Genomic DNA, 26,057 nt, shown 5'->3' on the forward strand with positions numbered 1-26,057 from the left:
GCTGTTTGAATTCTGAAGGGCTCGAGACTCTGAACTGAAGGCAGAGATCACCAGGGCTGCCTCCTCTTTCTACCCAGAGAGAGTTTTGATTAGACAAAAGTCTCCCTCACTCCTCAGAGTCATGTGGTGACTCATCGCTGTCTATCCGTTTGCTTGTTTTAACCCACAGATCACTCGCTTATTCCTTTCTCCTAGTTAATAAACCATTAGAGGGTTTCTCACAGCTCTGGCTACTGGTGTGATCTTTGTAGGATCTAGGGAACCAAATGATCTGGGGGTGTGTCTAGATTAGATGATGGAGCCATGTAGATTACAGTCGTAGGCATAGGGATATGCCTTAAATGGCTTCAGTTAAATTTAAATGGCTGGCGCGCTGTGGCATGAGGTTTACCAGGAAGGTCAACAAATGCCTTTGATGTCGACGGGGGAGCATCCAGACTAGCGCGCTGAGCTGACAAACAGCTGATCGGCACAGCGCACCAGCCATTTAAATTTAAATGAAGCGGCGATTATTTAAATCACCACTTCATTTCCCTATGCCCAGTAAACACGTCTACATGGCACCGTCGATGGAGCCATGTAGTCTAGACATACCCTAAGGGACTGGTGTTTAGGGCCTGGAAGCAACCAACATGTGATGTGATTTTTGGTGTCATTGACCAATGTCCCTAGTTCCTGTGTGTCTGAGACAAGATGGACTAGGGAGCCGAAAGGGAATATCTATTACTCCATGATTAGGCTGTTACAATGACCCAGGAGTTCACATTTTGATCCTGGCTTTGAGAAATCTCCTAGAACCCAACAGTAGTTCGGGCCAGTGTCTGCCCTGGCTGTGAGAGTTGCTCTGAGGTTAGGACCCATGGTCATGAGCCGCTTCAGACAGTGTGAAACACCCACAGTAGCACGTTTGCATGTAAGGCAAAGGGACTGTGATGAATGGGAGGGACACTGCCCTGTTCTGGGCAGCCCAGTCATTTGGTAACTTGAATTGCCTGTAAGGGTTAAACCCACACACAGTGGTGGAGCCGATTGAGTCAGCAGGAGGCCAGGCAGACTCACAGCAAGCCCCAGTTCTGCAGCCTGAATGGCTGGATGGCTGCTAATTAGCAGTTCAGGGCCAGGAAGTAAACCAACCATTAACGAGTGGTCCGGCCGGCTGCCCCACAGCTCAGGAGCACAGGTCCTGAGTCAGGCAAAGCCACAACTGAACACTGAGCCAGTGGTCCTAGGGCTCCACCACCGTTCAGTGCAGGGATGGACACTGGTTTATCTGAATTGTACGGTCACCCAGCAAGCAGCCCAGCACTTGAAACAGGGGATGATGTTCCCGAGTGAGAACCTCAGAGAGCTCCAAGTGATCTCCTGGGGAGAGCACCTGCTCTCTAGAGTGAGTTTCTCACACGCAGCCATGAATGGGAGCCGACACACGGGGATTTTTCAGGCTGCTGCTAGTGACCAATGCCCCACCCCCACCACTGCTGTGTTTGCTCCACAATAACCAGGTCCCTGTGTTTGCCTGGGGCCCCTTTAGGTTTTACTTTCACTTTCTCCACATCTGGCTCAGACAGAATGTGAACCTGAGCTCCCGGGGCCAGTGTCAATAGGAGAAATGGTCCAGCCCCTGCCCTGGGCTGTGTCCAGTCCCGCTCCTCAGACCTGCTAGACCCCAGTGTGTCTGCGAGACACCTCCCAGCTGGACTGTCTGCCACTGGGAGCACTTGGCTGTCTGTGTTTGGGATCCGCAGCATTGAGCAAAGTGTTTGTTTCCCCTTATTCATGACAGAATTTCCCGGGGGGATGCACCGTTTGGGCCCAGGGGGGATCCACTCTCCACACCTGGTTTCACAGGCAGCTTTAATTTTCAGAGGAAGTTGGACCCTCTTGGATTGGATCTATTCTAGCTCCATTCACTGGTACGTAGCACACGGGAAACCCCTTCTGGTGAATCCAACTCTGGCTGGTGCTGTCACAGTGTCTGCTGCCTGCATGTCTGGGGAGCATTTTCTGCAGTGAAATCTCCTGCACGGAGCCTTTTCTCTGTTCACACATTGTTAATACCACACGTGGGTCTGTCTCTGGCCAAGGCTCCATCTGTTCACCAAGAGTTTTCTTCACTCGGTGCTTTATGCTCCATGATGCCCTGAGATGTTCGCAGGCCTTTAGAAAATGGTCTCTCTCTCCCGGGCTCGTTCCTTTTTGACTTGCTATTTTCTTCAAATTTAGTCAATATCTGACTTCCTGCTTTCACTGTGATCACACTTAACATTGTTGTAAATGACCAAAGCTTTCTGCTCCCGACATTTGTCTCCTCTGTCCCTGTGAGTGATAAATTCAATTCAAATACATGTAGGATTTGGGTTTTTCCCCAGTTGTCTGCTGCATTGTCTGACAGTGTCAGACCTGATGGAGGCTGCACATTTAGCTTTTTTGTGGTCAAGCTATTTGTGTTCACCCAGCACATGCACAAGTATGATGCATGGGAGCGGTACTACCTATTCTAGACATCCCAGACAATTGGTGAATGAAATTGCCTGCAAAGGGTTAAACCAAGAGACAGGGGATATCCAGGGAGCCAGGAGAGAGAATGGCAAGACAGTGAGCGATTTGAATAGAAAACCGTGTTCCTCCTGCTTTAGTTTTTATGTGAATTCAGAGCAGAAGCTGGGCAAGAAATGGACTAAGCCAGGAGTTTTCTGCAATGTCAATGTCTAAGGAAAGGCTGAACCTTGGAACCGCAGATGTGAGTAGAAATGGGAATGTTAAATTAGACACAACCATGTTACTTTCTAATTGTGTGGTATGGGTCATCTTCTTTGTGCTTAGCCCATGTGACCCTGGATACTAACTGATTTCCAGGGAAGCAATATCTGTGTTTTTAAACTGCCTTTTTTTAGTTGCCCTGTAGCACACAGCAACCAGGTCTGTCTTCTTTGTTTTGTTAATAAAATCACCTTTTAAGGACTGTGATCTGATATCTGTGCCATAAAAGGCAGGGGATTCTGTGTGAACATGCCTGAAATGGAAGGTCAGCTTTTAAGAAATGACTCTTTGATTTCATGAACCCTCTTAGTTCTATACTTTTATGAGCTCATGAAACAGAATGGAGGTTTTAACGCAAGACACTAGAGAGCATCTGTGGTGACCTGCTGGGCCTGGGTTCTCCACCCCAGTTTCCAGTGCACATCTCTAAACACCTCTATTCCCTTAGGAGGGACAGTCTCCATTTTAATCTTCTATGAACACACGCAGTTACCCTCTGTTGCAGCTTGTGGCTTATTCTGGGTCTTGGAGCTGGCAGTGGGTGGCTTCTTGTTCCTCAACAAAATACTCGTCTTCCTCATTCCTGCTTCTAGAGCCAGGGAACTGACTAGTTCTGTGAAGGGCCCTTCCTTCTGTGCTTTGGATTCTCCCCACAAGGTGATTCCTTTGGGCTACAAACACCCGTCTCAGCCAGGAGGAGGAGACCCAGCTCTGAGAAACAGCCACAGGGTCCGAAGGGGCTTTGGGCACCACAGACACTTCAGTGAGCAACTAAAATGCAGCCGTGTCCTGGGAGGGTTACGGCCGCCGTGTCAGCCCTGTGGTCATTGTGCTGCTGAAGATGGAGCTTTTGAGCTGGGTCACATTAAAGACTGTCCCTGGGGGGACCACCCTCCTCCCCCGCACCCAAAGGGCAGTAAACTAACCTCTGGTCAGCACAACTCTCCATCCCTCCCTGGGCTCCATAATCTGCAGCCCCATTGACACTCGCCTGGGCTCTGCAGGGTCGTCAGCTGGTCCTGAACAGGCCAATGACTCCGAGGACTTTCTCCCAAACTCAGCAGCACTTCTCCTCCATCTGCTGGAGGATCCCGTCCACCTTTCCTGGGGCTGGACCCAGGGTGCTGTGGTGAGACGCTGAGATCTTAGATGCCTCTGAGCTTCCTTGGATGCTTTTGTACCTTGGATTCTTACCTAGGGCCCTCCCCAGGGCCCTGCACAGGGCCTCTCTCCTCAACCCTTTCCCAGCCAGGCTCCTTCTCCAGCTGGGCATGGCCTGGCCTCCAGCTCCTGTTCCCCAGAGTGGGGTCAGTCCCATCCCACGGGGTCAGGGTTTGGGGACTGGAAACCCACACCAGCCCCGTCACTCGCTCTCTGTGCCAAAGTTCCCTGCAGCCCAGCAGAACATCCCAGGGTTATTTTTAAACACACGGCAGGGCCCCAGCTGGATCTGGGCCTGGCTGGAGAGTTGTCACCAACCCCCCACTGGGGTCAGTGTGTTGCGTCTCCTGCAGTCGATGGGGCCTGGTAGAAGGTAGAGTAACTCAGCTGAGTTTCCTTTGCCCCAGCTGCAACCTTGGCCCAACCCCAGAGCTGTCAGTCACTAGGGGCTGCTGGTTTAGCTCCTCCCCCAGTATCAGCAGTGGAAAATCGGCAGCCGTCCCCCACTCGCCCTGCGCAGCGAGCACCGAATTCGGTCAGGCCGCCGAGCAAAGTGGTGACCACACCTGAGGCTGTGACTTCCCCTGCCTGCGTCAGAGGCGAGGGTCCCATCCCCCCCCACAGCCAGACAGGGCCAGTAGCTGAGCTGAGAACCCAGCTCCCAAACCAGTGACCAGCTCAGCATGGTGCTGCCTCTGCTCCTGCCTCTGCTGGGTAAGTGCCCCCCTCGGCCTCTGGCCCTTCTGTGTGTCTGTCTGGAGACTCCCCATCTCTGCCCACATCCCTCCCCTCTCCTGCACCCCCAGCCCCTCCCCAGAGCTCTCACCCCCTCTCTGCTCTTCTCCTCCAGCCTCTCTCCAGAGTCTCCCCAGGCCGGTGACCCCCGCAGGTAATGACGCCTCCTGACCCTGCTGAGATGCTCACGGTGGGCTGGGAGGACTCAGTCCATGGGGGGTGGGGATCCCCTGCCCTACACATGAGGCTGTTTAAATGGTAGGGAAGGGGGATTCCCAGGTGCCCCCATGTCATCCCCTGGGGGGGTCCAGCAGCCCCGTTCACAGGTGTCACCCATTGAAACTGCAGCTGCAGCTCCAGTCCAGAGCCAAGTCCATGGGGCAGAAGAGCAACCACAGCTGATGCCTACTTAGGGCACCAGTTTGGGGCTGTGTGTGGGGGGATCCCTCTGCCCCAGCTCTCGGCTCCCACAGAGGGCTCAGGGCCAGGAGCATAGACCCAGCACCACAACCCAGGACACAAAAAGCAGGTTTTGCTGAGACCCCAGGGAAGAGGCGGTGAGTGGAACAACTCACCCTCCCTACCCCATGTCTGGCCAGCCCTCCTCGCTTCTCTGCAGCACCTTCTAGATACTGCTGGGGGTCTGGGCTTGAAGCATTGGCAGAAACCACCCTGCTCCTTTTGGCCTCCTGCTTCCCCCAGAGTGTGGGATCTGGAGCTGCACTGGTGGGTGAAGGCCCCTCCCAACCTGCCCTCACACCTCCCCTGGATGGAGAGGGGGCAGCCTGTGGATACTGAGACACATGAAGGAACCTTCCCAGCCAGGTCCTCTCCTGCCGCCCCTTGTCTCTGCTGGGACAGGCTGATTGTGTCCTGATTGCTCCTCGGCACCATCCCCTTCACAGCTCATCTGTCCCCGGGAGAGGGGAGCAACAGGTTGGGGGCAGGGCAGTGTCATTGGGAGTCGCAGGATGTGGGGTGCAGGAGTGATGATGCAGAGACTGGGGGGAGGAATTTGCCCAGCTGTGCAGAAGGCAGGTCCATGTTCTAGGAGAGACTCCAGGAGCTGAGCCTGTTCAGAGTCAGAAAGGGAAGGTTTTGGGGGGACTGAATCCTTGCCCATAAGTTCCAATTTGGGGAACAGACCCATGACAATGGAGGGTTCTTCAGGTGACGAGACAGTGATTGTACATAACCGGGTTTCTGGGAGCAGGATCGCCACAAATTCCAGCTGGGAATGAACTTCGGGTTTTCATCATCGGGGGAGAAGTAATGGGACATGAGAGAGACAGAATCAGGCCGTGGTTTATTTGCCATGGGGTATTTCCCAGCGTGGGGGAAGGTGCAGGGCACTGAGCTGTGGTTGGTTTCTGTTTATATTTTCCTCTCACTTCTCATTTTCCCTTGATTGCATCCTGACCTCTCCCTCTGCACTGACCCCTCTGCCTCTGTTCTAGATCTCCTGCCACCTCCCACCCTCGTGAGGAGAGCCACGTACCAAGCGTATCCCCCCGGGGAGCTGGTGAGGCTCATGTGCTCCCCACCGCACGGTGAGCAGGCTGGGGGATACAGATTCTCCTTTCGAAAAGGGCAGCAGCGCCAGCTCATCCCCACTGCAGAGCCCTGGCTGGAATTCCCAGCTGAGAGGGGACGGGCTGGGTCCTACACCTGTGCGTACTGGAGACAGAATCCCAAAGGAGCAAAGTCATCTCGGAGCAGCAACTCCATCTCCATCACAGTGACAGGTGAGCCCCTTTCCTGCTGTTTGGTGGGTGGGTCACTGGGAATCTCAGGCCTATCCCAACACATCAGCTTTGGCCCCTGCTTGGACCAGGGCCCCTCCTTGCCAGGGGGCACTGCTGCAGGGAAGCTCACAGCACTGGACGCTGAGCTGGGCACTGTCAGGGAGACCCTGAATTAACATTGAGCTGCCTGGATTTTCCATTGTGATTAGTGTCAGGAGAGGGATTGGTCACTGTCCTGTTCCCCACCCCACTGCTGGCACCAACACCCCAGCTGGTGAATGGGCGAGATCCCAGCAGTGGTAAAGAGGATGGAGCTTCCCTGGAGTCACTGGGCCAGGTCCCAGCTGGAGTGTGGGAAGCTGCCATGGGGGTCACAGAGCCCTTAGTGCTGGGTATCCTGCCCTTTGCCTTCTGGGGGCAGCTCCCTCACACCCCAACCTCCTCTGTGCAAGCCCCTATGCCCCAGCCCCTTCAGGCTGAGCTGGCCTGAGCAGGAGATGCCCCTCAGTTCTCAAGCAGGGAAGGTTGGTCCCACTGGATTCCCAGCAGGGAGATCTCTGCTGCACAGTGTTTGCATGGCCCATCAGGGACGTGGTTCCTGGGCACGGGTCTGGCTCTGGCTCGGTCTGTGTCCAGGATCCCTCCTTCCTCTTTTGGCCTTCACTGGTCCTTCCCCTGCCTCTGTGTCCCCGGCTTCCCAAGTAGGAAGCATCCCCTTCCCTGACCCCCTTCTCTTTTCCAGCCCCCGAGCTCACAGTGTCCCCACAGCAACCTGTCTACATCACTGGGGAAGCCGTGACCCTGACGTGCTCAGCTGCCGGGGCACCTGCTGTTTCTGGGATCCGGTTCTTCAGGTATGGCCAGGAAATCCACTCCAAGGAGCTCCCATCCCCTCAGGACAGTTACAACCTCTCCCTGCAGCTGTCGGGTCTGTCTGGATCACAGGCCGGAGTGTACAGCTGTGAATTCTGGAAGACACTGTCTGGGCGAGAGCTCCTCTCAGAGACAAGCAGCCCCATCATCATCGCAGTGACAGGTGAGTCCCCCTTTCTCCTGCTGTTGGCTGGCCCAGGGCAGGGTATCTTCCCATGATGCCCAGGGTGAGACACTCAGCTCCACACAGGGCCACTCAGGTCACTTTCAACCTCCTGGAATATCACCCCCTGGTTCCTGGAAAGTTTGGGGTCCACCTGGAACTGGTTAACAGCCTCCCCTTTAGTCAGTTCAGTGGCGCACCCGGTACAGTGGAAGGAACATTCACTGGTTCAGAACAGGAACTGCAGAGACACTGTCAGGGGTGGGAGTGAAACCTGCAGGTCCAGATGCGAGGGGCAGGGAGAGCCCTGCCTGGGGAATGGCCCCTTCACCTTCTGCGGGGAGCCAATCAGACAGGGAGTTGCCGTGTCCCCAGACAGGGAGATGAAGCTCAATTTCCTGCTGCCCTGAAGTGCAGGAGCCACCGTGTGAAATTAGGAGCTTTGTGAAAATTCCTCCATCCCAGCAGCCCCCATTGTGTGTGAAGGGGCAATTCCCATCCCTAGCCCGGCCCTCCCTCATGTCTGTGGGGAGCCCCCCAGCATCCTGATGTGAACCAAGAGCTCTGGAGAGAGAGTCCAAGTCAGCTCTGAGTGCACTGAACTGTGGGCACCATCTTCACTTTCTCCCCTCCCCTTTGCTGCTCCCCACAGATCCCCCTCCCCAGCCAGTGCTGAGTGTGGATCCCCCGTCTGGAGCGGTGAGTGAAGGGCTCCCCCTGCTCCTCACCTGCACGGCCCCAGGGGACACCGGTGAGAGGAGGTTTCATTTCTACAAGGACGGAGTTGAGTTTGTCTCCAGGGATGCAGGGTCTGAGGTCAGCACCATGGAGCCCGGCTCCCGCTCTGTGAAGGGCTCTGTGCTCAGCATCCCACGGGCCAGTCTCAATCACAGCGGGGAATTCACCTGCGGGTATGAGGGCAACGTGAGCGGGAGGTGGATCCTGTCTCTCAAGAGCCAGGCTGTGAACATCACCATGAATGTCACCAGCCCAGGTGAGACACCCCTAATACCTTCATTCAGCTCCCTGTGTTTCTCGCATGGGAGGAGACCCATCCCTGGGACCTCTGCTGTGAGTGGGAGGTTGGATCAGGCGGCAGACTCCATGTGGAGATTGAAAAAAGGGGAGTTTGAAATCTCTAGATCCCTTTCACAGCCTTTCTAGCCATGGTGCTTTGATGGTTCAACTCTCCGAGGGGCTGTTGTTGGTGGATTTACCCTTCCCATGCCCATTTTAGGGATGGGAAAAGGAGGCAGGAGAAGGACTGTGCTCCGGGGACCTGCACTACAGCAAGCAATGGAACCCCCATAGCCCATGCCCCAGGCAGGCCCGTAACCCCAAAATCTTCCTTCCCCTTTTTGGCATGAGGAGGAAGCTGCTACAGATGGATCGTGCCATAGGCAGCAGTGAAGGGCTGCACAGGATAGTTGTTGAAAGGGCAGATTCCCGCGTGGGCCCTGGACTTGTTCCATGGTGGTCTGGCTGTTCTCATTTGTCCTCCCTGCCTTTTCTATGTCTTCTGTATGAACAGCCTCACTGAAAGCCAACGAAATTCTGCTGATAACCGGCGGCATCTTGCTTCCAGCTGGAGCCCTGGCTGCTCTGATCTGCTACTGCCGTAGGAAGAAAACAGGTGAGTGAGAGGTGGCTGTGACCTGCATTGGTCTAGCCAATAACTGTTCTGCCATGAGCAGTGTAAACAATTTCAAACCATGATCAGCCACAAACTCATGTAGCACAAGGGGTGTGTGGAGATCAAATCCCAACATGCCTGGCCCAGGATATATCGACCTCTGACTGAAAAGCCTCTCCAGAAAAAGACGACCATGTTCTAAAGCTCTTAGTAGCTTTTCAAACACGAATTGGTCCCTGTTTGGCTTCTCTAACACATGATGCCCAATAACCTGCTCTACGGCTGTCTGATTTGAGACAAATACCCCTCACACAGCACTAGTCAGACAGGAAAGAGGGGAAACCCTGCAACCCTGAGCCTAGAGAATTGTTGGCACTTTCCTTCACTTCCTGTTCACTCCCCAAATCCATCCCTCAGATGCTGCTTGAAAGACAGAAAATCGTTTGTCACGGCCTGATTCTATGTTGAAGTGGGAAGGGCCAGGCATTGCCACAGCATCTGTGTATCCCCACAAGCAACTGGCTCCATTTCACGAGTGGAGAGATGAGGCATGAGACACAATATTGACAGGACTGAGGTGGCCAATTCCCCATGGGTCCAAGCTCACATGGGAAGTGGGGGGCGGAGCCGAGAATCTGAGTTTCCCTTTGTACCAAGTAAGAACTCTGGTCTCTGGGCCCTTCTTCTGGGGCATTTTGGGTGAGTTGTTGGGGTCGTGGCTATGGGGCGGGGTCATGGCAGCAGAAGAGCAATGAGGTTAGAGATGATCATGAAGGTCACTGGCTGTGGTTATGGTTAATGTTAAGGGAGCAGTAAAATAATGTAAAACTTCCAGGAATCTTCCTGGCTCTGGACTGCAGAAATACACATCTACACACACGTACAGAGATATTTTCATGTGTTTTCACCCTGTGCCCTGGTGGAAGCCGCAGACTCACACACGTACTGGAATCAACAGACACAAAGCTGAGTTTGGCTTCTGCTTTCTCAGGGTCACACACTGGTGGAGTCGTTCCCTCTTGCTGCTGCCCACGTCAGCTCCGTTCTCCTCTGATTCTGTTTTAGTTCCAAAGCCTCTGACAAGCCCTGAGGGATCTGCACCCAGAGAACACGCCAGAAACACGAATCCCAGTCGTCACAAAAAGCGACCCAAAGCCCCGGGTGCTGGGGTGGAGCAGGCGGAACAGGTAACGGGAATGGATTTAGAGATTCAATCCCCCAGCACAGTCCAACTGCCTTGAAACTGCACAGCCAGAATCATGTGCCCAGTCCTGAGATGTAGCTTCCTGTCTGGGGCGGGGCAGGCAGAGAACAGCCCCACAGGGAAGCTGTCCGGGGTTTGTTCAGGCCGGAGAAAGGGCTGAGATTTGGTCGTCCCTTCCCCATCACTCCAAACAGCCACAGACTCACAGAAACATAGGGCAGGGCCGGGACAGCAAGTCTTCTAATGTTACCTGCTGTGCTGAGGTAGCATTAATTAAACCTTCTATGGACACTGAGAACAGCCGGTCACTGTCCTGTCTGTAACATTGTCTCAGAAGGGTTGTTCTGTCCTCAGCTGTCTCATCTCCTGACTGAACAGGCCCCATTTGTGTGCCTGTCACCTGAGTCGTATTGTACAAACATCTGGTCAGTTCGGTCGCTTTCCTCTGGGCTCTTTGCAGTTTGTCCCCATCTTTCTACAAGTGTGATGAACAGGCCTGGAGAGGGGGTCCCACCTGAGCCCTCACCAGTGTCACATTGCGAAGGGTAATCCTCTCCGCTGCGTCACACACAGCGCTCCCGTTCATAGAGCCCAGAGCCACGGGAGAGTTTTTCCCAGCAACTTCGTTCTGTTGAACCAAAGACAATTTGGGCTCCTTTTCCACAGTGCTCCTGCCCTGCCAGTAAAACTCAATTTTTAAAGGTGCCTTTTATTTACCTTCCTACCTGGCGATCTTTGCCCCTCCTAGAAGATATCAGGGCACTTCTCCAAATTTTCTCAGCTCACTCTCACTCTGTCCTCCAATATCCTTGTAACCCCCAATTTCATAGAGATCCTTCCTAGTGCATCATTCAAGCACTGAATGCCTATACACCCCTCCCCCTCACTGTTTCTTTGCCCCCCCCTCCAGGGCTCAGAAATCACCTACGCGCACATCAAGTTCCCCGCCTCGGATGCTCACAGAAGTCAGTCGAGAAACAGAGCCCAGCCTGCTGCAGAGGCGCATGTGCTGTACAGCGAGGTGGTGACGAAGCCCACCCGGAAGGCAGCCAGATAAGGAAGGAGGCACTGTCTGCATCTCCCTGCGTCTCTCCCCCCTCCCTTGGTTTGCTCTGTTAGACTTACAAGAATGTCTTTAGTGTTAAAACTTTGTGAGATATTTGTGTATTAGAGTCTCCACTGATATGGGCCCCACCCCACGCCCTAGTGTTATTTTTAAGTGTTTGCTCTGAAACTGTGAACCCCGGCACAGCCTCAGGATGACGTGTGAAGTACAGTAGGAGTTTGACGGGGAGAAGCGATTTCCTGCCCAGTGTAAGAAGGACCCAGACAGCAGACAAACAATTGTGCAACAACAGAGAAGAAAACACATCTCTGATTCCTGCCCTGGCCCATGAACTGGGCACAAACATGTGAACTTGTCACCACCTCTTGCCCCTGGGGGAAGGGATTCGCACACGCAGCCAGGACTAAAAGAGGCGTCACCTCCTTTGACACTAAAATGCATGAGCCTGGAATTGGTGGGTTTTTAAGGCTGATGCTAGTTACCAATCCCCCCCCCCCCCCCCCGCCCCTGCACTGCTGTGTTTGTTCCAGAGCAACCACGTCTGTGTGTTTGCCTGGGGCTCCTTTACGTTTTACTTTTTGTTCCTCCTCATCTTGCTCAGACAGAATGTGAACCTGAGCTCCTGGGGCCGGTGTCGGGGGAGAAATGTTCCAGTCCCTGCCCCCCTCCTCAGGACTGCTTGATCCCAGTGTGTCTGTGAGAAACCTCCCAGCCGGAGTGTCTGCCACTCAGAGCACTTGACTTTCTGTATCTGGGATCTTCAGCATTGCACAAAGCTTTTATTTTCCCCATTGTCTGTGATAGAATTTCCCAAAGGGAACGCAGAGTTTGGGCCCAGGCAGTGACCCACAACTTCCACAGAACTGTCTGCACCTGATTTCACAGGCCGTGTCAGTTTTCACCGGAAGTGGGACCCTCTTGTATTGGATCTATTCTAGCTGCATTCACTGATACGTAGCACACAGAAAACCCCTTGTGGTGAATCCAACTCTTTGGCTTCTGATGTCTTGTTGTCTGCTGCCCTGCATGTCTGGGGAGCATGTTCTGAATTGAAATCTCTTTCTTGGAGCCTTTTCTCCTTTCACACATCGTTAATACCACACATGGGTCTGTCTCTGAGCAGAGGCTCTGTCTACTCACAAAAGGTTTTCTTCATTCAGTTCTTTAGTGCTCCATGATTCCATCAGGTGTTAGCAGCCTTAGGAAATGGCGTCTCTCAACGGCTCCTTCCTTTTGGACTTGCCATGTTCTTCAAATCTGGTCATTGTCTGACTTCCTGCTTTCACTATCATCACACTTACAATTGTTATAAATGACCAAAACTTTCTGCCCCCAACATTTTGTCTCCTCTATGCCTGTAAGTGATAAATTCAATTCACATTCATGTAAGATTTGTTTTTTCAATTCTCTATTCCAGTCTCTGACAGTGTCAGACTTCATGGAGGTTGCACTTTTTAAATATTTTGTGGTCAGGCTATTTGTGCTCACACAGTCCATGCAGAAGTGTGATGGATGGGAGCAGTACTACGGTATTTTAGACATTCTAGACATTCTGTTAATTAAATTGCCTGTAAAGGGTTAAACCAAGAGACAGGAGATATCCAGGGGGCCAGGAGAGACAGTGATAAGAGAGTGAGATTTGAATAGAAAACCGTGTTCCTCCTGCTTTAGTTTTTGTGTGAGTTCAGAGCAGGAGCTGGGCAAGAGATGGACTAAGTCAGGTTTTTTCTGCAATATCTGTGCCTAAGGCAAGACTAATCTTGGAACTACAGATGCGAGTAGAACAGGGAAAGTTCAGTTAGATGCAACCATTTTGTTTTTATTTTGTGGTGTGGTTCAACTCCTCTCTGCTTAGCCCATGTGACCCCTGATACCAACTGAATGAATCTGTCCTTTTAACCTGCCATTTATTAGTTGCTCTGTAACACGTAGCAATCAAGTCTGTCTTCTTGTTTTGTTAATAAAATACCTTTTAAGGTCTATGATCTGATTCTTGTGTCCTACACGTCAGGGGGTTCTGTGTGAATGAGCATGAATTGGAAGGTCAGCTATTAAGAAGTTACCCTTTGATTTCATAATCTCTCTTGAGGAAGATTTAAAGAGCTTGGGGTTACCCCACAGGAAGAAGTTCTCAAGTGAGTCATCTCAAAGGGTTTTGCATTTGGGTGATTGGAACTTCCCCCACGCAAGGTCAGGGGATCTGAGACCTTACAGTGTTTTTTACACCAAAGCTTTAGTGGGAGGTAATTTTAGGTCTCTTGTGGGCCCCCAACTTCTGCATTCAAAGTGCCGGAGCAGGGAGCAGCCTGGACAAGAAGCCTTTGCTCAACTCGGTTTGCATCCTCCATTTCAGTGGCAAACACAGGGTACGTCTACACTACAGCGCTAGTTCGAACTAACTTAGTTCGAATTAGTTAATTCGAACTAAGCTAGTTCGAACTAGCGCATCTAGAACTAAAAACTAGTTCGAACTAGCGTTTTGCTAGTTCGAACTAGCGCGTCCACACTGATTGGACGCAGGGGGGCATTTAAGGGCAGCTGAAACCGGTTCTGGCAGGGCATCAGGTCAGCAGTTGCTTTGTGTGGCTGCTGTCTGAGGCTATCTGAGGCTCGTGCTTAAAGGGACCCCCCCTGGACAGCCGGTTCTCAGCTTTTCCTGCTTGCTTGCCAACCTCGCCGAGGGACAGCAAAGCGTCGGTCTCTGTGCCCGTCTGTGTCGGTGCTTCCCTTCGGGGGGGCCGCCGCAGGTGGCAACATGGAGCCACGGCTCGCCCTGCACCTTCTGGTGCACGTTCTGGACTTGCTGCTGCAAGCCTGCCAGCAATGGCTCGAGGCTGCCTGGCACCACCTGGGGAACGTCAGCCCCCTGCCTCTCCGCCTGGCCGCCCTGGGGGCCGTGGAGGAGCCGCGGCGGCGCCCCGGCACCGGCGTGCCCCGCCGCATCTGGCGTCTGGACACCAGCAGCGACTGGTGGGACCGCATCGTCCTGGAGCGCTGGGACGACCGACAGTGGACCCAGAACTTTAGGATGAGGAGGGACACCTTCCTGGAGCTCTGCGAGTGGCTCGCCCCTGCCCTGCAAAGAAGGGACACTCGCATGAGGCCCGCCATCCCCCTCCAGAAGCGGGTGGCCATCGCCCTCTGGAAGCTCTCCACGCCGGACAGCTACCGATCCGTCGGGAACCAGTTCGGCGTGGGGAGATCCACTGTCGGAGCAGTGCTCATGCAGGTACGGCGCTCGTCGGCCACCGAGCCGGGGGGGAGGGGGGCTGCGAGGAGGGGATGGGCCGCCCCAGGGACAAAGGGGGGGGCGGGAGGAGGCGAAAGCGCCCCGCACCGGAGGGGTCGGGCTGTCCCGGCCATACTACACGCTGCCAGGGGGGTTGCTTCTGGGAGTGGGGCGCGGGGCACTGCCAGGGCACGCACGCTCCCAGCCACCTGGGCGCCCCACTGATTGGCGCTTTGCTGTGTCTCTCTCCGCAGGTGGTCAAGGCCATCAACCGGGTGCTGCTCCGCAGGGTGGTCCGCCTCGCCAACCCGGACGCCGTCATCCGGGGATTCGGCGCCCTCGGCTTCCCCAACTGCGGGGGGGCCATCGACGGGACGCACATCCCCATCCGTGCCCCGGAACACCAGGCGTCCCGGTACGTGAACCGCAAGGGGTACTTCTCCGTCATCCTGCAGGCCGTATGTGACCACCGGGGACAGTTGACGGACATAAATGTGGGCTGGTCCGGCAAAGCACACGACGCCCGGGTGTACCGGAACTCCTCCGTGTGCCAGCGGCTGCAGGACGGGACCTTCTTCCCCGACCGCCACATCAGGGTCGGGGACGTGGACATGCCCGTCTGCCTGGTGGGGGATGCCGCCTACCCACTGCAGCCCTGGCTCATGAAGCCCTACACGGGACACCTCAATCCCTCCCGCCAGGCCTTCAATAACAGGCTGAGCAGGGCCCGCATCGTGGTGGAGGGGGCCTTCGGGCGACTGAAAGCCCGCTTTCGATGCCTCCTCACCCGTCTGGACCTGGCCGAGCACAACATCCCTCCCGTGGTGGCGGCATGTTGTGTGCTCCACAATTTGTGTGAGCGGAAGGGGGAGGCTTTCTTGCCAGCCTGGATGGCTGAGGCTGACCGCATGGCTGGACACTACGGTCAGCCCCGCACCGCCGCCGTCCGGGAAGCCCAGCGGGGGGCCATCCGGATCCGGGAAGCCCTGCGGGAGAGCTTCCAGGTGGAGGAGGAGGAGGACTGACCTCTCCCTGCATGCCCCACCGGGGCCTTCTTCCACCCTACCCCCCCCTTCCCCTTTCCCCTCCCTACCTACTGTCAAATAAAGACACCTGTTTTTCCAACAAAAACGTCTGTTTATTTCACAGAACTGGGGTGGGGGAGGGAGGAATGAAGGTGGGAGAAGGGAGGGGGAAACCTGGGACGAGGGAGCTGGAAGGGGAGGGGAGGGAAGGGAGGAAGGGAAAGGAAAGCTCAGGGGTGGGAGTCTGGGTGCCTCTCCCGTCTCGCCACACTGCGGGTCCGGGGGCGTCGGTGGGGAATGGTTGTGGAGGGGGGGGCAGAGAGGACAGGGGGTGTGGAGGAAGCAGGAGCGGAAGCAGGAGGAGCAGGAGGAGCAAGAGGGGGAGCAGGAGGAGCAAGAGGGGGAGCAGGGGGAGCAAGAGGGGGAGCAAGAGGGGGAGCAGGAGGAGCAAGAGGGGGAGCAAGAGGGGGAGCAGGAGGAGCAAGAGGGGGAGCAAGAGGGGGAGCAGGAGGAGCAAGAGGGGGAGCAGGAGGAGCAAGAGGGGGAGCAAGAGGGGGAGCAGGGGGAGGAGGAAATGGAAAGCGGTCTAGCAGGCTCTGGAGGTGGCCTCGCAGGGCACGGCCCTGCTCCTCCAGGGCCTCCAGACTCCTCTGGCGCAGCCTGAGGTCCTCCTGGACCCAGTGGTCCTGGAGACGGAGCTGTCGGTCCAGGAACCGGAGATGCCGCCTCTGGTAGTCCTCCTGGTTCCTGGCTGTCCTGCTTGCCCGGGCGCGGGCGGCTGCTGCAGGCGGTGTGGTGCGCCCTGCAGTCCCTGGTGCTGCAGCTGTGGTGCAAGAAGACCAGCGGTCAATTACCCCAGGGGCCCAGGTGTGTGAAACCCAGCTCCCCTCTGCAAGGCCAGGGCCCCTGCAGGATCCCCAGCTGCTGCTCCGTGGTGGGCAAGGCCCAGGCGCACGGTCCCGGGGCTCCCTCTCGCCCCAGCCCCCCGTACACATAAGGGGAACACGAGGGTACTCACAGGTGGACGCCTCCCCGGCCTCTGATGATGCAGGCGAGCGGCTCTGTGGGGTGCCTCGGGGGTCCCGGGTCCTGGGAAGGCTGGCAGCAGGCTCCTGGCTCTCAGAGCCCTCTTGCTCCTCCTCGGTGTCCAGGAGCGGTCCCTCTGCCCCGGGGTCAATCACGTCCCGGGGGGCAGGGACGGCATGAGCCCCCAGGAGGCGGTCCAGGGCATGGAAGTGGGGGCAGGCCTCCGGGTCAGCCCCTGGCAGGCAGGCCCGGGAGTAGGACTGCCGCAAGTCTTTAATCTTGCAGCGCACCTGCTCCCGGCTGCGCTGGTGGCCCCTGGCGGCCAGGCTGGCAGCCATGCGTCCATAGACGGCCGCGTTCCGGTGGCTAGTGCGGAGATCGTGGACATTTGAGGCTTCCCCCCAAACCTCGATGAGGTCCACGATCTCCGCACTTGACCAGGCGGGCGCCCGCCTTGTGCGCCCCCGGGCAGGCTCCCGGGAGCCGCCAGGCTGGTCGTGGGGAGCAGTGGAGGGCTGGGAGCCCTCGGATGGCTGGCTCATGGTGTGGCAGGTGCAGGCTGTGCAGGCACGGGTGCTGGCAGCCTTGCAACTGGCACAAAGTGAGTAGCCAGCCCGTGGCCCTTTAAGGGCTCCGGGGCCGGGAGGGGGGCAATAGAGTTTCCCTGGTGTTGGCCAGAGTGGCCACCAGGGAAACCTGGGAAGCCTTAGCCTCCCACTAGTTCGAACTAAAGGGCTACACAGCCCTTAGTTCGAACTAGCTAGTTCGAACTAGGCGTTAGTCCTCGTAAAATGAGGTTTACCTAGTTCGAACTAAGCGCTCCGTTAGTTCGAATTAAGTTCGAACTAACGGAGCGCTAGTGTAGCGCATAGGAAAGTTAGTTCGAACTAACGTCCGTTAGTTCGAACTAACTTTCTAGTGTAGACATACCCACAGAGATTAGTTCCACAGAGCTGTCAGTTTCCTTCTCATTCTCTGCTCCTGACACCCTGTCATGATCTTGGGGTTCATTCAATAACAAACCAGCCAGTAAATAAATGGCCGAGGGAGGTTGTGGAATCTCCATCCCTGGGGATATTTAAGAGCAGGTTAGACAGACATCCATCACGGATGATGTCAATTGTGCTTGTCCTGCCATGGCAGCTGGGGATGGAACTTGAAAACCTCTTGAGGTCACTTTCTTCTATAAGATTATGAAATGGGATGGAGGTTTTAACACAAGACCCTGGAGAGCATCTGTGGTGATCTGCTGGGCTTGGGTTCACCATCCCAGCATCCAGGGCACATCTCTAAACTCCTCTATTCCCTTAGAAGGGAGCAACTCTACATTTTAATCTTCCATAAACACACTCAGTTACCCTCTCTTGCACCTCGTGGCTTATTCTGTGTCTTGGAGCTGGCAGTTGGAGGCTCCTTCTTCCTCATCAATATCCTCATCTTCCTCATTGCCCACTGCTGCTCCTAGAGCCGGGGAACTGTCTAGTTCTGTGAAGGGCCCTTCATTCTGTGCCTGGGATTCTCCCACAAAGTGACCCCTTTGGGCTAGAAACACCCGTCTCAGGTCTGAGAAAAATCCGCAGGGTCTGAAGGGGCTTTGAACACCATCAACACTTTAGTGAGCAACTAAAATGCAGCTGTGTCCTGGGAGGGAAACAGCTGCTGTGTCACAGCCCCAACTCCTGTTTCCCAGAGTGGAGTCAGTCCCATCACAAGGGGTCAGGGTTTGGGGACTAGAAAGCTGCCCCAGTCCCGTCACTCGCTGTCTGTACTAAAGTTCTCTTCATCCCAGCAGAAATTCCCAGTGTTATTTTTAAACACACGGCAGGGCCCAACTGGATCTGGGCCTGGCTGGAGAGTTGTCGCCAATCTCCCTCTGGGGTCAGTGTGTTGCTTCTCCTGCAGTTGATGGGGCCAGGTAGAGGCTAGAGTAACTCAGCTGAGTTTCCTTTACACCAGCTGAGTCCTTGGCCCAGCCCCAGAGGTGTCAGTCACTAGGGGCTGTTGGTTTAGCTCCTCCCCAGTGTCAGCAGTGGAAAATTGGCAGCCGTCCCCCACACGCCCTGCGCAACGAGCACCGAATTCGGTCAGGCCGCCGAGCTGAGCGGTGACCACACCTGAGGCTGTGACTTCCCCTGCCTGCATCAGAGGGGAGGGTCCCATCCCCCCGCTCCCCAAGTGGGCCAGTAGCTGAGCTGAGAACCCAGTTCCCAGCCCAGAGTGACCGGCTCAGCATGGTGCTGCCTCTGCTCCTGCCTCTGCTGGGTAAGTGCCCCCCTCCGCTCCCAGCCCTTCTCTGTGTCTGTCTGGAGTCTCCCCTACTCTGCCCACGTCTCCCCTTCTCCTGCTCCCCCAGCCCCTCCCCAGAGCTCTCACCCCCCTCTCTGCTCTTCTCCTCCAGCCTTGCTCCAGAGTCTCCCCAGGCCGGTGACCCCCGCAGGTAACGACGTCTCCTGACCTAGCTGAGATGCTTATGGTGGGTTGGGAGGACTCAGTCAGTGGGGGTGGGGCTCCCCTACCTCCCACATTGGGAGTGTTTGAAATTTCAGGGAAGAGGGATTTCCAGGGGCCCCCATGTCATCTCCTAGGTGGGTCCAGATATCATTGAACCTGCAGCTGCAGCTCCAGTCCAGAGCCACGTCCATGAAGGCAGAAGAGCAGCCCCAGCTGATGGCTACTTGGGCCATCTCTTTGGTGGGACCCTGCCCAGGCCATAGGGGAGAAGCTGCCCCTGCACCATGGGTGTTTCCCAGCCCCTCACTGGCAACTTCAGCAAGATCAATTGAGTCCTGATTGCTTCTCAGCACAATCCCCTTCCCAGCTCCTCTGTACTCGGGAGGGTAGAGCAGCAGGTTGGGGGCCAGGGCAGGGACACTGGGGGTCACTGAGCATAGAGCAGCAGGTTGTGGGGTGCAGGAGTGAAGATGGGTGGAGGAATTTGCGCAGCTGGGCAGAAGGCAGGTCCATGTTCTAGGAGAGACTCCAGGAGCTGAGCCTGTTCAGTGTCACAAAGGGAAGGTTTTGGGGAGACTGAATCCTTGCCCAGAAGTTCCTACATGGGAAATAGACACGTGACAATGGAGGGCTCTACAGGTGACAAGACAGTGATTCTACATAACCGGGTTTCTGGGAGTGGGATCTCCACAAATTCCAGCTGGGAATGAACTCTGGGTTTTCATCATCGAGGGAGAAGTAACGGGACACAAGAGAGAGAGAATCAGGCCGTGGTGTGTTTGCCGTGGGGTATTTCCTAACGTGGGGGCAGGTGCTGGGCAATGAGATGTGGCTGGTTTGTGTTTATGTTTCTCCTCTCACTCTTACTTTCTCGTGATTTCATCCTGGCCTCTCTCTCTCCACTGACCTCTCTGCCTCTGTTTTAGACACATTGCCACCTCCTACCCTCGTGAGGAAAGCCATGTACCAAGCGTATCCCCCCGGGGAGCTGGTTAGGCTCATGTGCTCCCCTCCGCACGGTGAGCAGGCTGGGGGATACAGATACTTCTTTCGAAAAGGGCAGCAGCGCCTCCTCAACCCCACTTCAGGGCTCTGGCTGGAATTCCCAGCGGAGAGGGAACGGGCTGGGTCCTACACCTGTGCATACTGGAGACAGAATTCCGAAGGAGCAAAGTCATCTCAGAGCAGCAGCCCCGTCTCCATCACAGTGACAGGTGAGCCCCTTTCCTGCTGTTTGGTGGGTGGGTCACTGGGAATCTCTGGCCCATCCCAGCACATCAGCTTTGGCCCCTGGCTCTGTTCAGGGCTACTCCTTGTAACTGAAACACTCCATAGTGGGCTTGGGTGGCAGCTCATCCTCAGAGACTGGGCACTGAGGCAGGGAATCTCACAGTGCTGGGATTGCAGGGGGCACTGCTGCCAGGAAGCTCACAGCAGTGGGACTCTGAGCTGGGGACTTTTAGAGAGACCCTCAATAAACATTGAGCCCTGCAGCTGCTTGACTGGTCTGTTGTGATTAGCGTCAGGAGAGGGACTGGTCACTGTCCTGTTACCACCCCACTGCTGGCACCAATACCCAGTGGGTGAATGGGCGAGATCCCAGAAGGGGTAAAGGGGCTGGAGCTTCCCTGGAGTCACTGGGTCAGGTCCCAGAAGGAGTGTGGGAAGCTCCTCAGAGACATTCAGGGCTCTGTGGCACATGGCTGCCTCCTTCCCTTAGTGCCAGGAGTCCTGGTCTGTGCCTGCTGGGGGCAGTTCTCTCACCCCCTAGGGCCAGCTGCTCATTGACACCCCCAGCCTTGGCTGCACAGGCTGCGTGCTCCAGTCCCTGCAGGCTGAGCTGGCCTGGGCAGGAGCTGCTCCCTCAGGTACCCAGCAGGGGAAGCTGGTCCCAACAGATTTCAAGCAGGGAGATCTCTGCTGCTCAGGGTTTGCATGGCCCAGCAGGGATGTGATTCCGAAGCCTGGAGCTGGGGCTGGCTGGGGTCTGTGTCCATGACCCGTCCCCCCTCTGCCTTCCCTGGCTCTCCCTCTGCCTCTGTCACCAGCCGCCCACATAGTAACCATCCCTCCTCCAACCTCTTCTCTTTTCCAGCCCCTCAGCTCAGCGTGTCCCCTCCACAACCTGTCTATATCACTGGGGAAGCCGTGACGCTCACGTGCTCAGCTGCTGGGGCACCAGCCGTTTCTGGGTTCCGGTTCTTCAGGGATGGCCGGGAAATCCACTCCAAGGAACTCCCCTCCCCTTGGGACAGTTACAACCATCCCCTGCAGCTGTCTGGGTCACAGGCCGGAGTGTACAGCTGTGAATTCTGGAAGACGCTGTCTGGGCGAGAGCTCCTATCAGAGACAAGCAGCCCCATCAATATCACAGTGACAGGTGAGTCCCCCTTTCTCCTGCTGTTTGCTGGCCCCAGGGCAGGGTATCTTCCCATGATGCCCAGGGTGAGACGCTGATCTCCACACAGGGCCACACAGGTCAGTTTCAAACCCCTGGAATATCACCCCCGGGTTCCTGGTAGATTTGGGGTGCACCTGGAACTGGTTAACAGCCTCCCCTTTAGTCAGTTTATAGGTGCAACAGGTATGGTGGAAGGAACATTCACTGGTTCAGAACAGGAACTGTAGAGACACTGTCAGGTCTGGGAGTGAAACCTGCAGGTCCAGATGGGAGGGGCAGGGAGAGCCCTGCCTGGGGAATGGTCCCTTCACCTTCTGCGGGGAGCCAATCAGACAGGGAGTTGCCGTGTCCCCAGACAGGGAGATGAAGCTCAGTGTCCTGCTGCCCTGAAGTGCGGGAGCCACTGTGTGAAATTCGGAGCTTTGTCAAAATTCCTCCATCCCAGCAGCCCCCATTGTGTGTGAAGGGGCAATTCCCATCCCTAGCCTGGCCCTCGCTCATGTCTGTGGGGAGCCCCCCAGCATCCTGATGTGAACCAAGAGCTCTGGAGAGAGAGTCCAAGTCAGCTCTGAGTGCACTGAATAGTGGGCAAAATCTTCGCTTTCTCCCCTGTCCTGTCACTGACGACCCCTCCCCTTTGCTGTTCCCCACAGATCCCCCTCCCCAGCCAGTGCTGAGTGTGGATCCCCTGTCTGGAGCGGTGAGTGAAGGGCTCCCCCTGCTCCTCACCTGCACGGCCCCAGGGGACACCGGCGAGAGGAGGTTTCATTTCTACAAGGACGGAGTTGAGTTTGTCCCCAGGGACGCAGGGTCTGAGATCAGCACCATGGAGCCCGGCTCCCGCTCTGTGAAGGGCTCTGTGCTCAGCATCCCACGGGCCAGTCCCAATGACAGCGGGGAATTCACCTGCGGGTACGAGGACAGCGTGAGTGGGAGGTGGATCCCGTCCCTCAAGAGCCAGGCTGTGAACGTCACCGTGAATGTCCCCAGGACTGGTGAGACACCCCTAATATCTTCATTACATTGAGATTGTTATTTCCATGGGAGAAGACCCGTCCCCAGGAGCTCTGCTGGGAGAGGGAGGTTGGTTGGGGTAATATGGAGAGAAAATGAAGTGGGGGTGAAATTCCCCTCCTCCCCCCCCCCCGGCCTTTTTCTGTCCTTAACACTGGACCTTCCTTCCCCCTCTGGGGCAGGCTGGTACAGATGGAATGTGCCATTTCCAATGCAGTGGAGTGAGTTGTGGGTGTCACCAGAATTATTTTGGAAGTGGTTTCTGCCTCACCAGGAATGTCCCAGTGCCAGGTGAGGCAGCCCGTGGCTTGCTGACCCCTACCTAGATAGATTCACCCAGCACATTTCCCAGTGGAGAAACCAGCTCCCAGACCCCAAGGGCCAATCGCGAGCAGGGCAGGGTACAGGGCAGGCAGAGAAGAGTGGAACAGACACTCGTGTGAGGTGAATGAGGGTCAGTGTCCCCCACTCTGAAAGAGAAGGGCTGTGGGTGGGTTTCACATCCCAGCTGGGGGATGCTGAGATTCGGGGTGGGGGGTGCTAGAAGCACAGACACATGGATACCACATGTGTCCCATCAGCAGTGATGTTCACCGGCTGGTTTCACTCCGGATTCTTTCTCAGCAGGTCACAGCTTCGTCAGTGTCCGGGAGCTGGCCGTGGGCGGCTCCTTCTGCCTCATCAACGGCCTCATCTTCCTCGTCTCCTGCTGCTGCTCCTAGATCCAGGTGCCTGGTTTGTTCTGCGCAGGGGCCCTTCCTTCTGTGCCTGGGATTCTCCCCACAAGGAGACCCCTTCAGGCTGCCCTTGCTCCCTGTGAATTCCAGCCTGGAGGGGGAGATGCTGGTGGGAAGCCCTGGAGTGAGAGCTGAGAAACATCCACAGGATCTGAAAGGGCTTGAGCACCAGCAACGCTTCCAGGACCAACGAAAATGCAGCTGTGTCTGGAGCAGGGCACAGACGCGTATTCATCGGGGTAGAACCCTCGTGCACAGAGTCTGCTTGCTCTGTGTGAACTCCTGCACCCCTGTATTCACACCCTACACACCGACACAACGCTGTGTGCACCCTCTGCCTCATGAAGTGTCACGGGACTCGCCCCTGGCACTTGACAATGACATCCCAGTGCCACAGAACGAGATCCGGCTGCCCTCTGCGAGTCTGTTTAATCGTCTCTATTGGAACTAAGGGGAACCAGGCTGCCCAAGGCTCGAACACCAACGGGGCAGGGTTTGAGGGTCCCCCTCCCCAAAATGATCATATTGATCTCAATTTGCATCACTCCCAGATGATTTGGGCAACATACCTTCTGTAAGTGATCCATTTTAGTGTCACACCCTGCTGGGTCTGTGCCTCTCACATTGATGGGTGAATCATTCCCGTGTGGCAGGTTGGAGCTGTGCAGTTTGGGATTGTCTCTGGTTTTAAATGGGCAAATGGGAGCTAGAAAGGATTCTCCTCTGGCAACCCTAATGGCCGGGTGATCAACTTAATGGCTGGTAAAAAGCTCTCAGAGGAGTCACCGTGTTAGTCTGTGATTTCAGAAACAAGGCACCTTGGAGACTAACCAAGATCTATAGAACCAGGAGCTTTGATCGGCAAACCCCACGTCCTCAGGTGAACTGGAATGTTTCTGTGATTTCCACAGTGGGGTTTGCTAGGCAGAGGGGGTGGAGAACAAAGGATTCCAGCCCCAAAAGAAAGTCTGTGGCAGCCTCTCTCTCTCTCTGGCTGGCATGACACCCCCAAACGGAGAGCCAGGGACCCAAGTCACAAGGAAAGATTCTCTCTGGCTCCTTGGCTTGTGTGAAATAAAAACATTTTAGGGTAAGTTTACCATAAGTTTGGTGTGTTCGAACTAGCCACGTGCTTCCTATTTGTTTGAAATTTGTAACTTTCTTTATTCTGCCTGTTTTCACTCACAACCTCTTCAATCCTTCATGTATTTTTCATGTCAGATATAAACCACCGACCCAGGGCTGACTGTGCCTGTGCGCTGTGTGTGCGGCGTGTGCAGACAGAGTTGTGTGTGTGCTGGGAATGTGCTGTGGGTGCAGCTGATATACAAGATATTCCCAGAGAGGCAATGTGGATTGACCAGTGTATGTGGGTCCAGCCAACGGAAGAGAAGTGAAACTGGCCGGGGTGTGACGCTGACACATCTGATCCCTGCTCTTGTCCTGGCTGCAGGGATTAGCTAAGAACTGACAAGCTCACAGCTGGAGACTGGACCAGGGCACCTGGGGCTGGTTTGCTCTGCAAAGGGGTTAGACTTACAAGAAAGTCATTAGTGTAGCAGGGGAGGTTTAGATTGGACATTAGGAAAAAGTTTCTAACTGTCAGGGTGGACAAATATTGGAATAAATTGCCAAGGGAGGTGGTGGAATCTCCCTCTCTGGAGATATTTAAGAAGAGGTTAGATAGACATCTGTCAGGGATGGGGTAGACGGAGCTTGCTCCTGACTTGAGGGTGGGGGGCTGGACTCGATGACCTCTCGAGGTCCCTTCCAGTCCTATTATTCTATGATTCTATGATAATGACCACACCCCCTGTCCTAAGGTTATTTTTAAGTGTTTGCTCTGGAACTGTGAAAAGCCACAGGATGACGTGTGAAGTACAGCGCTAGTTTGCCACAGGAGGGGCGATTTCCTGCCCAGTGTAAGAAGCCCCCAGACAGCCGTCAAACAATTGTGCTACATCAGAGGGGAAAACACTTTCTTGCTTCCTCCCCCCACACTCTACCCATGAACTGGAGACAAACATGTGAACTTGTCACCTCCTCTTGCCCCTGGGGGAAGGGATTCGCACACGCAGCCAGGCCTACAACTGGAGACACTTTCTTCAATACGACAATAGATGGGAGCCTGGAATTGGTGGGTTTTTAAGTCTGATGCTAGTTACCAAAGCCCCACCCCTGCCACTGCTGTGTGTGTTCCACAGTAACCACGGCCCTGTGTTTGCCTGGGGCCCCTTTAGGTTCTACTTTTGGTTTCTCCTCATCTTGCTCAGACAGAATGTGAACCTGGTGTCAGTGGGAGAAATGTTCCAAGCCCTGCCCCACTCCTCAGGACTGCTTGGTCCAAGAGTGTCTATGAGAAATCACCCAGCTGGAGTGTCTGACGCTCAGAGCATGTGTGTTTCTGTATTTGGGATCTTTAGCATTGCACAAAGCATTTATTTCCGCCAGTATCTGTGATAGAATTTCCCAAAGCGAACACTGTCTTTGGGCCCAGGCAGTGACCCACAACTTCCACAGAACTGTCTGCACCTGGGTTCACAGGCCGTGTCAGTTTTCAACGGAAGTGGGACCCTCTTGGATTGGGTCTATTCCAGCAGCATTCACTGGTACGGAGCACACGGAAAACCCCTTCTGGCGAATCCAGCTTTGGGGCTTCTGCTGTCAGAGCGTCTGCTGCCCTGCATGTCTGGGGAGCATGTTTTGAATTGGAATCTCTTTCTCGGAGCCGTTTCTCTTTTCACACATCGTTAATACCCCACACGGGTCTGTCTCTGAGCAGGGACTCCGTCAGCTCACCAAAAGTTTTCTTCATTCTCTGCTTTATTGCTCCA

General features: G+C 55.3%; 1 protein-coding gene and 1 gene segment (V, D, J or C); both read right to left on the reverse strand.

Annotated features, from left to right (window-relative positions):
* Positions 1-26,057, reverse strand: part of LOC142821336 (Ig heavy chain V region 3-like) — a 250,481-nt gene that overhangs the window by 97,700 nt on the left and 126,724 nt on the right.
* On the reverse strand, positions 15,077-17,404 carry LOC142821368 (uncharacterized). The gene is made up of 2 exons (XM_075912266.1): positions 16,613-17,404; positions 15,077-16,417 (listed from the first exon to the last, which is right to left on the reverse strand). The coding sequence occupies exons 1-2, from the start codon at positions 17,160-17,162 to the stop codon at positions 15,825-15,827; spliced, it is 1,143 nt and encodes a 380-aa protein (XP_075768381.1). The 5' UTR covers positions 17,163-17,404; the 3' UTR covers positions 15,077-15,824.

The sequence above is a fragment of the Pelodiscus sinensis genome, chromosome 30 (genome assembly GCF_049634645.1).
Source record: "Pelodiscus sinensis isolate JC-2024 chromosome 30, ASM4963464v1, whole genome shotgun sequence".
Classification (NCBI taxonomy): domain Eukaryota; kingdom Metazoa; phylum Chordata; order Testudines; family Trionychidae; genus Pelodiscus; species Pelodiscus sinensis.

What these genes read in the sequence shown, in the direction of transcription:
- LOC142821368 (XM_075912266.1), bottom strand. Translation starts at nt 17,162, where the DNA reads ATGAGCCAGCCATCCGAGGGCTCCCAGCCCTCCACTGCTCCCCACGAC. An exon ending in GGCCGGGGAGGCGTCCACCT is followed by an intron (nt 16,418 to 16,612) that starts GTGAGTACCCTC and finishes CTTGCACCACAG; the next exon opens with CTGCAGCACCAGGGACTGCA.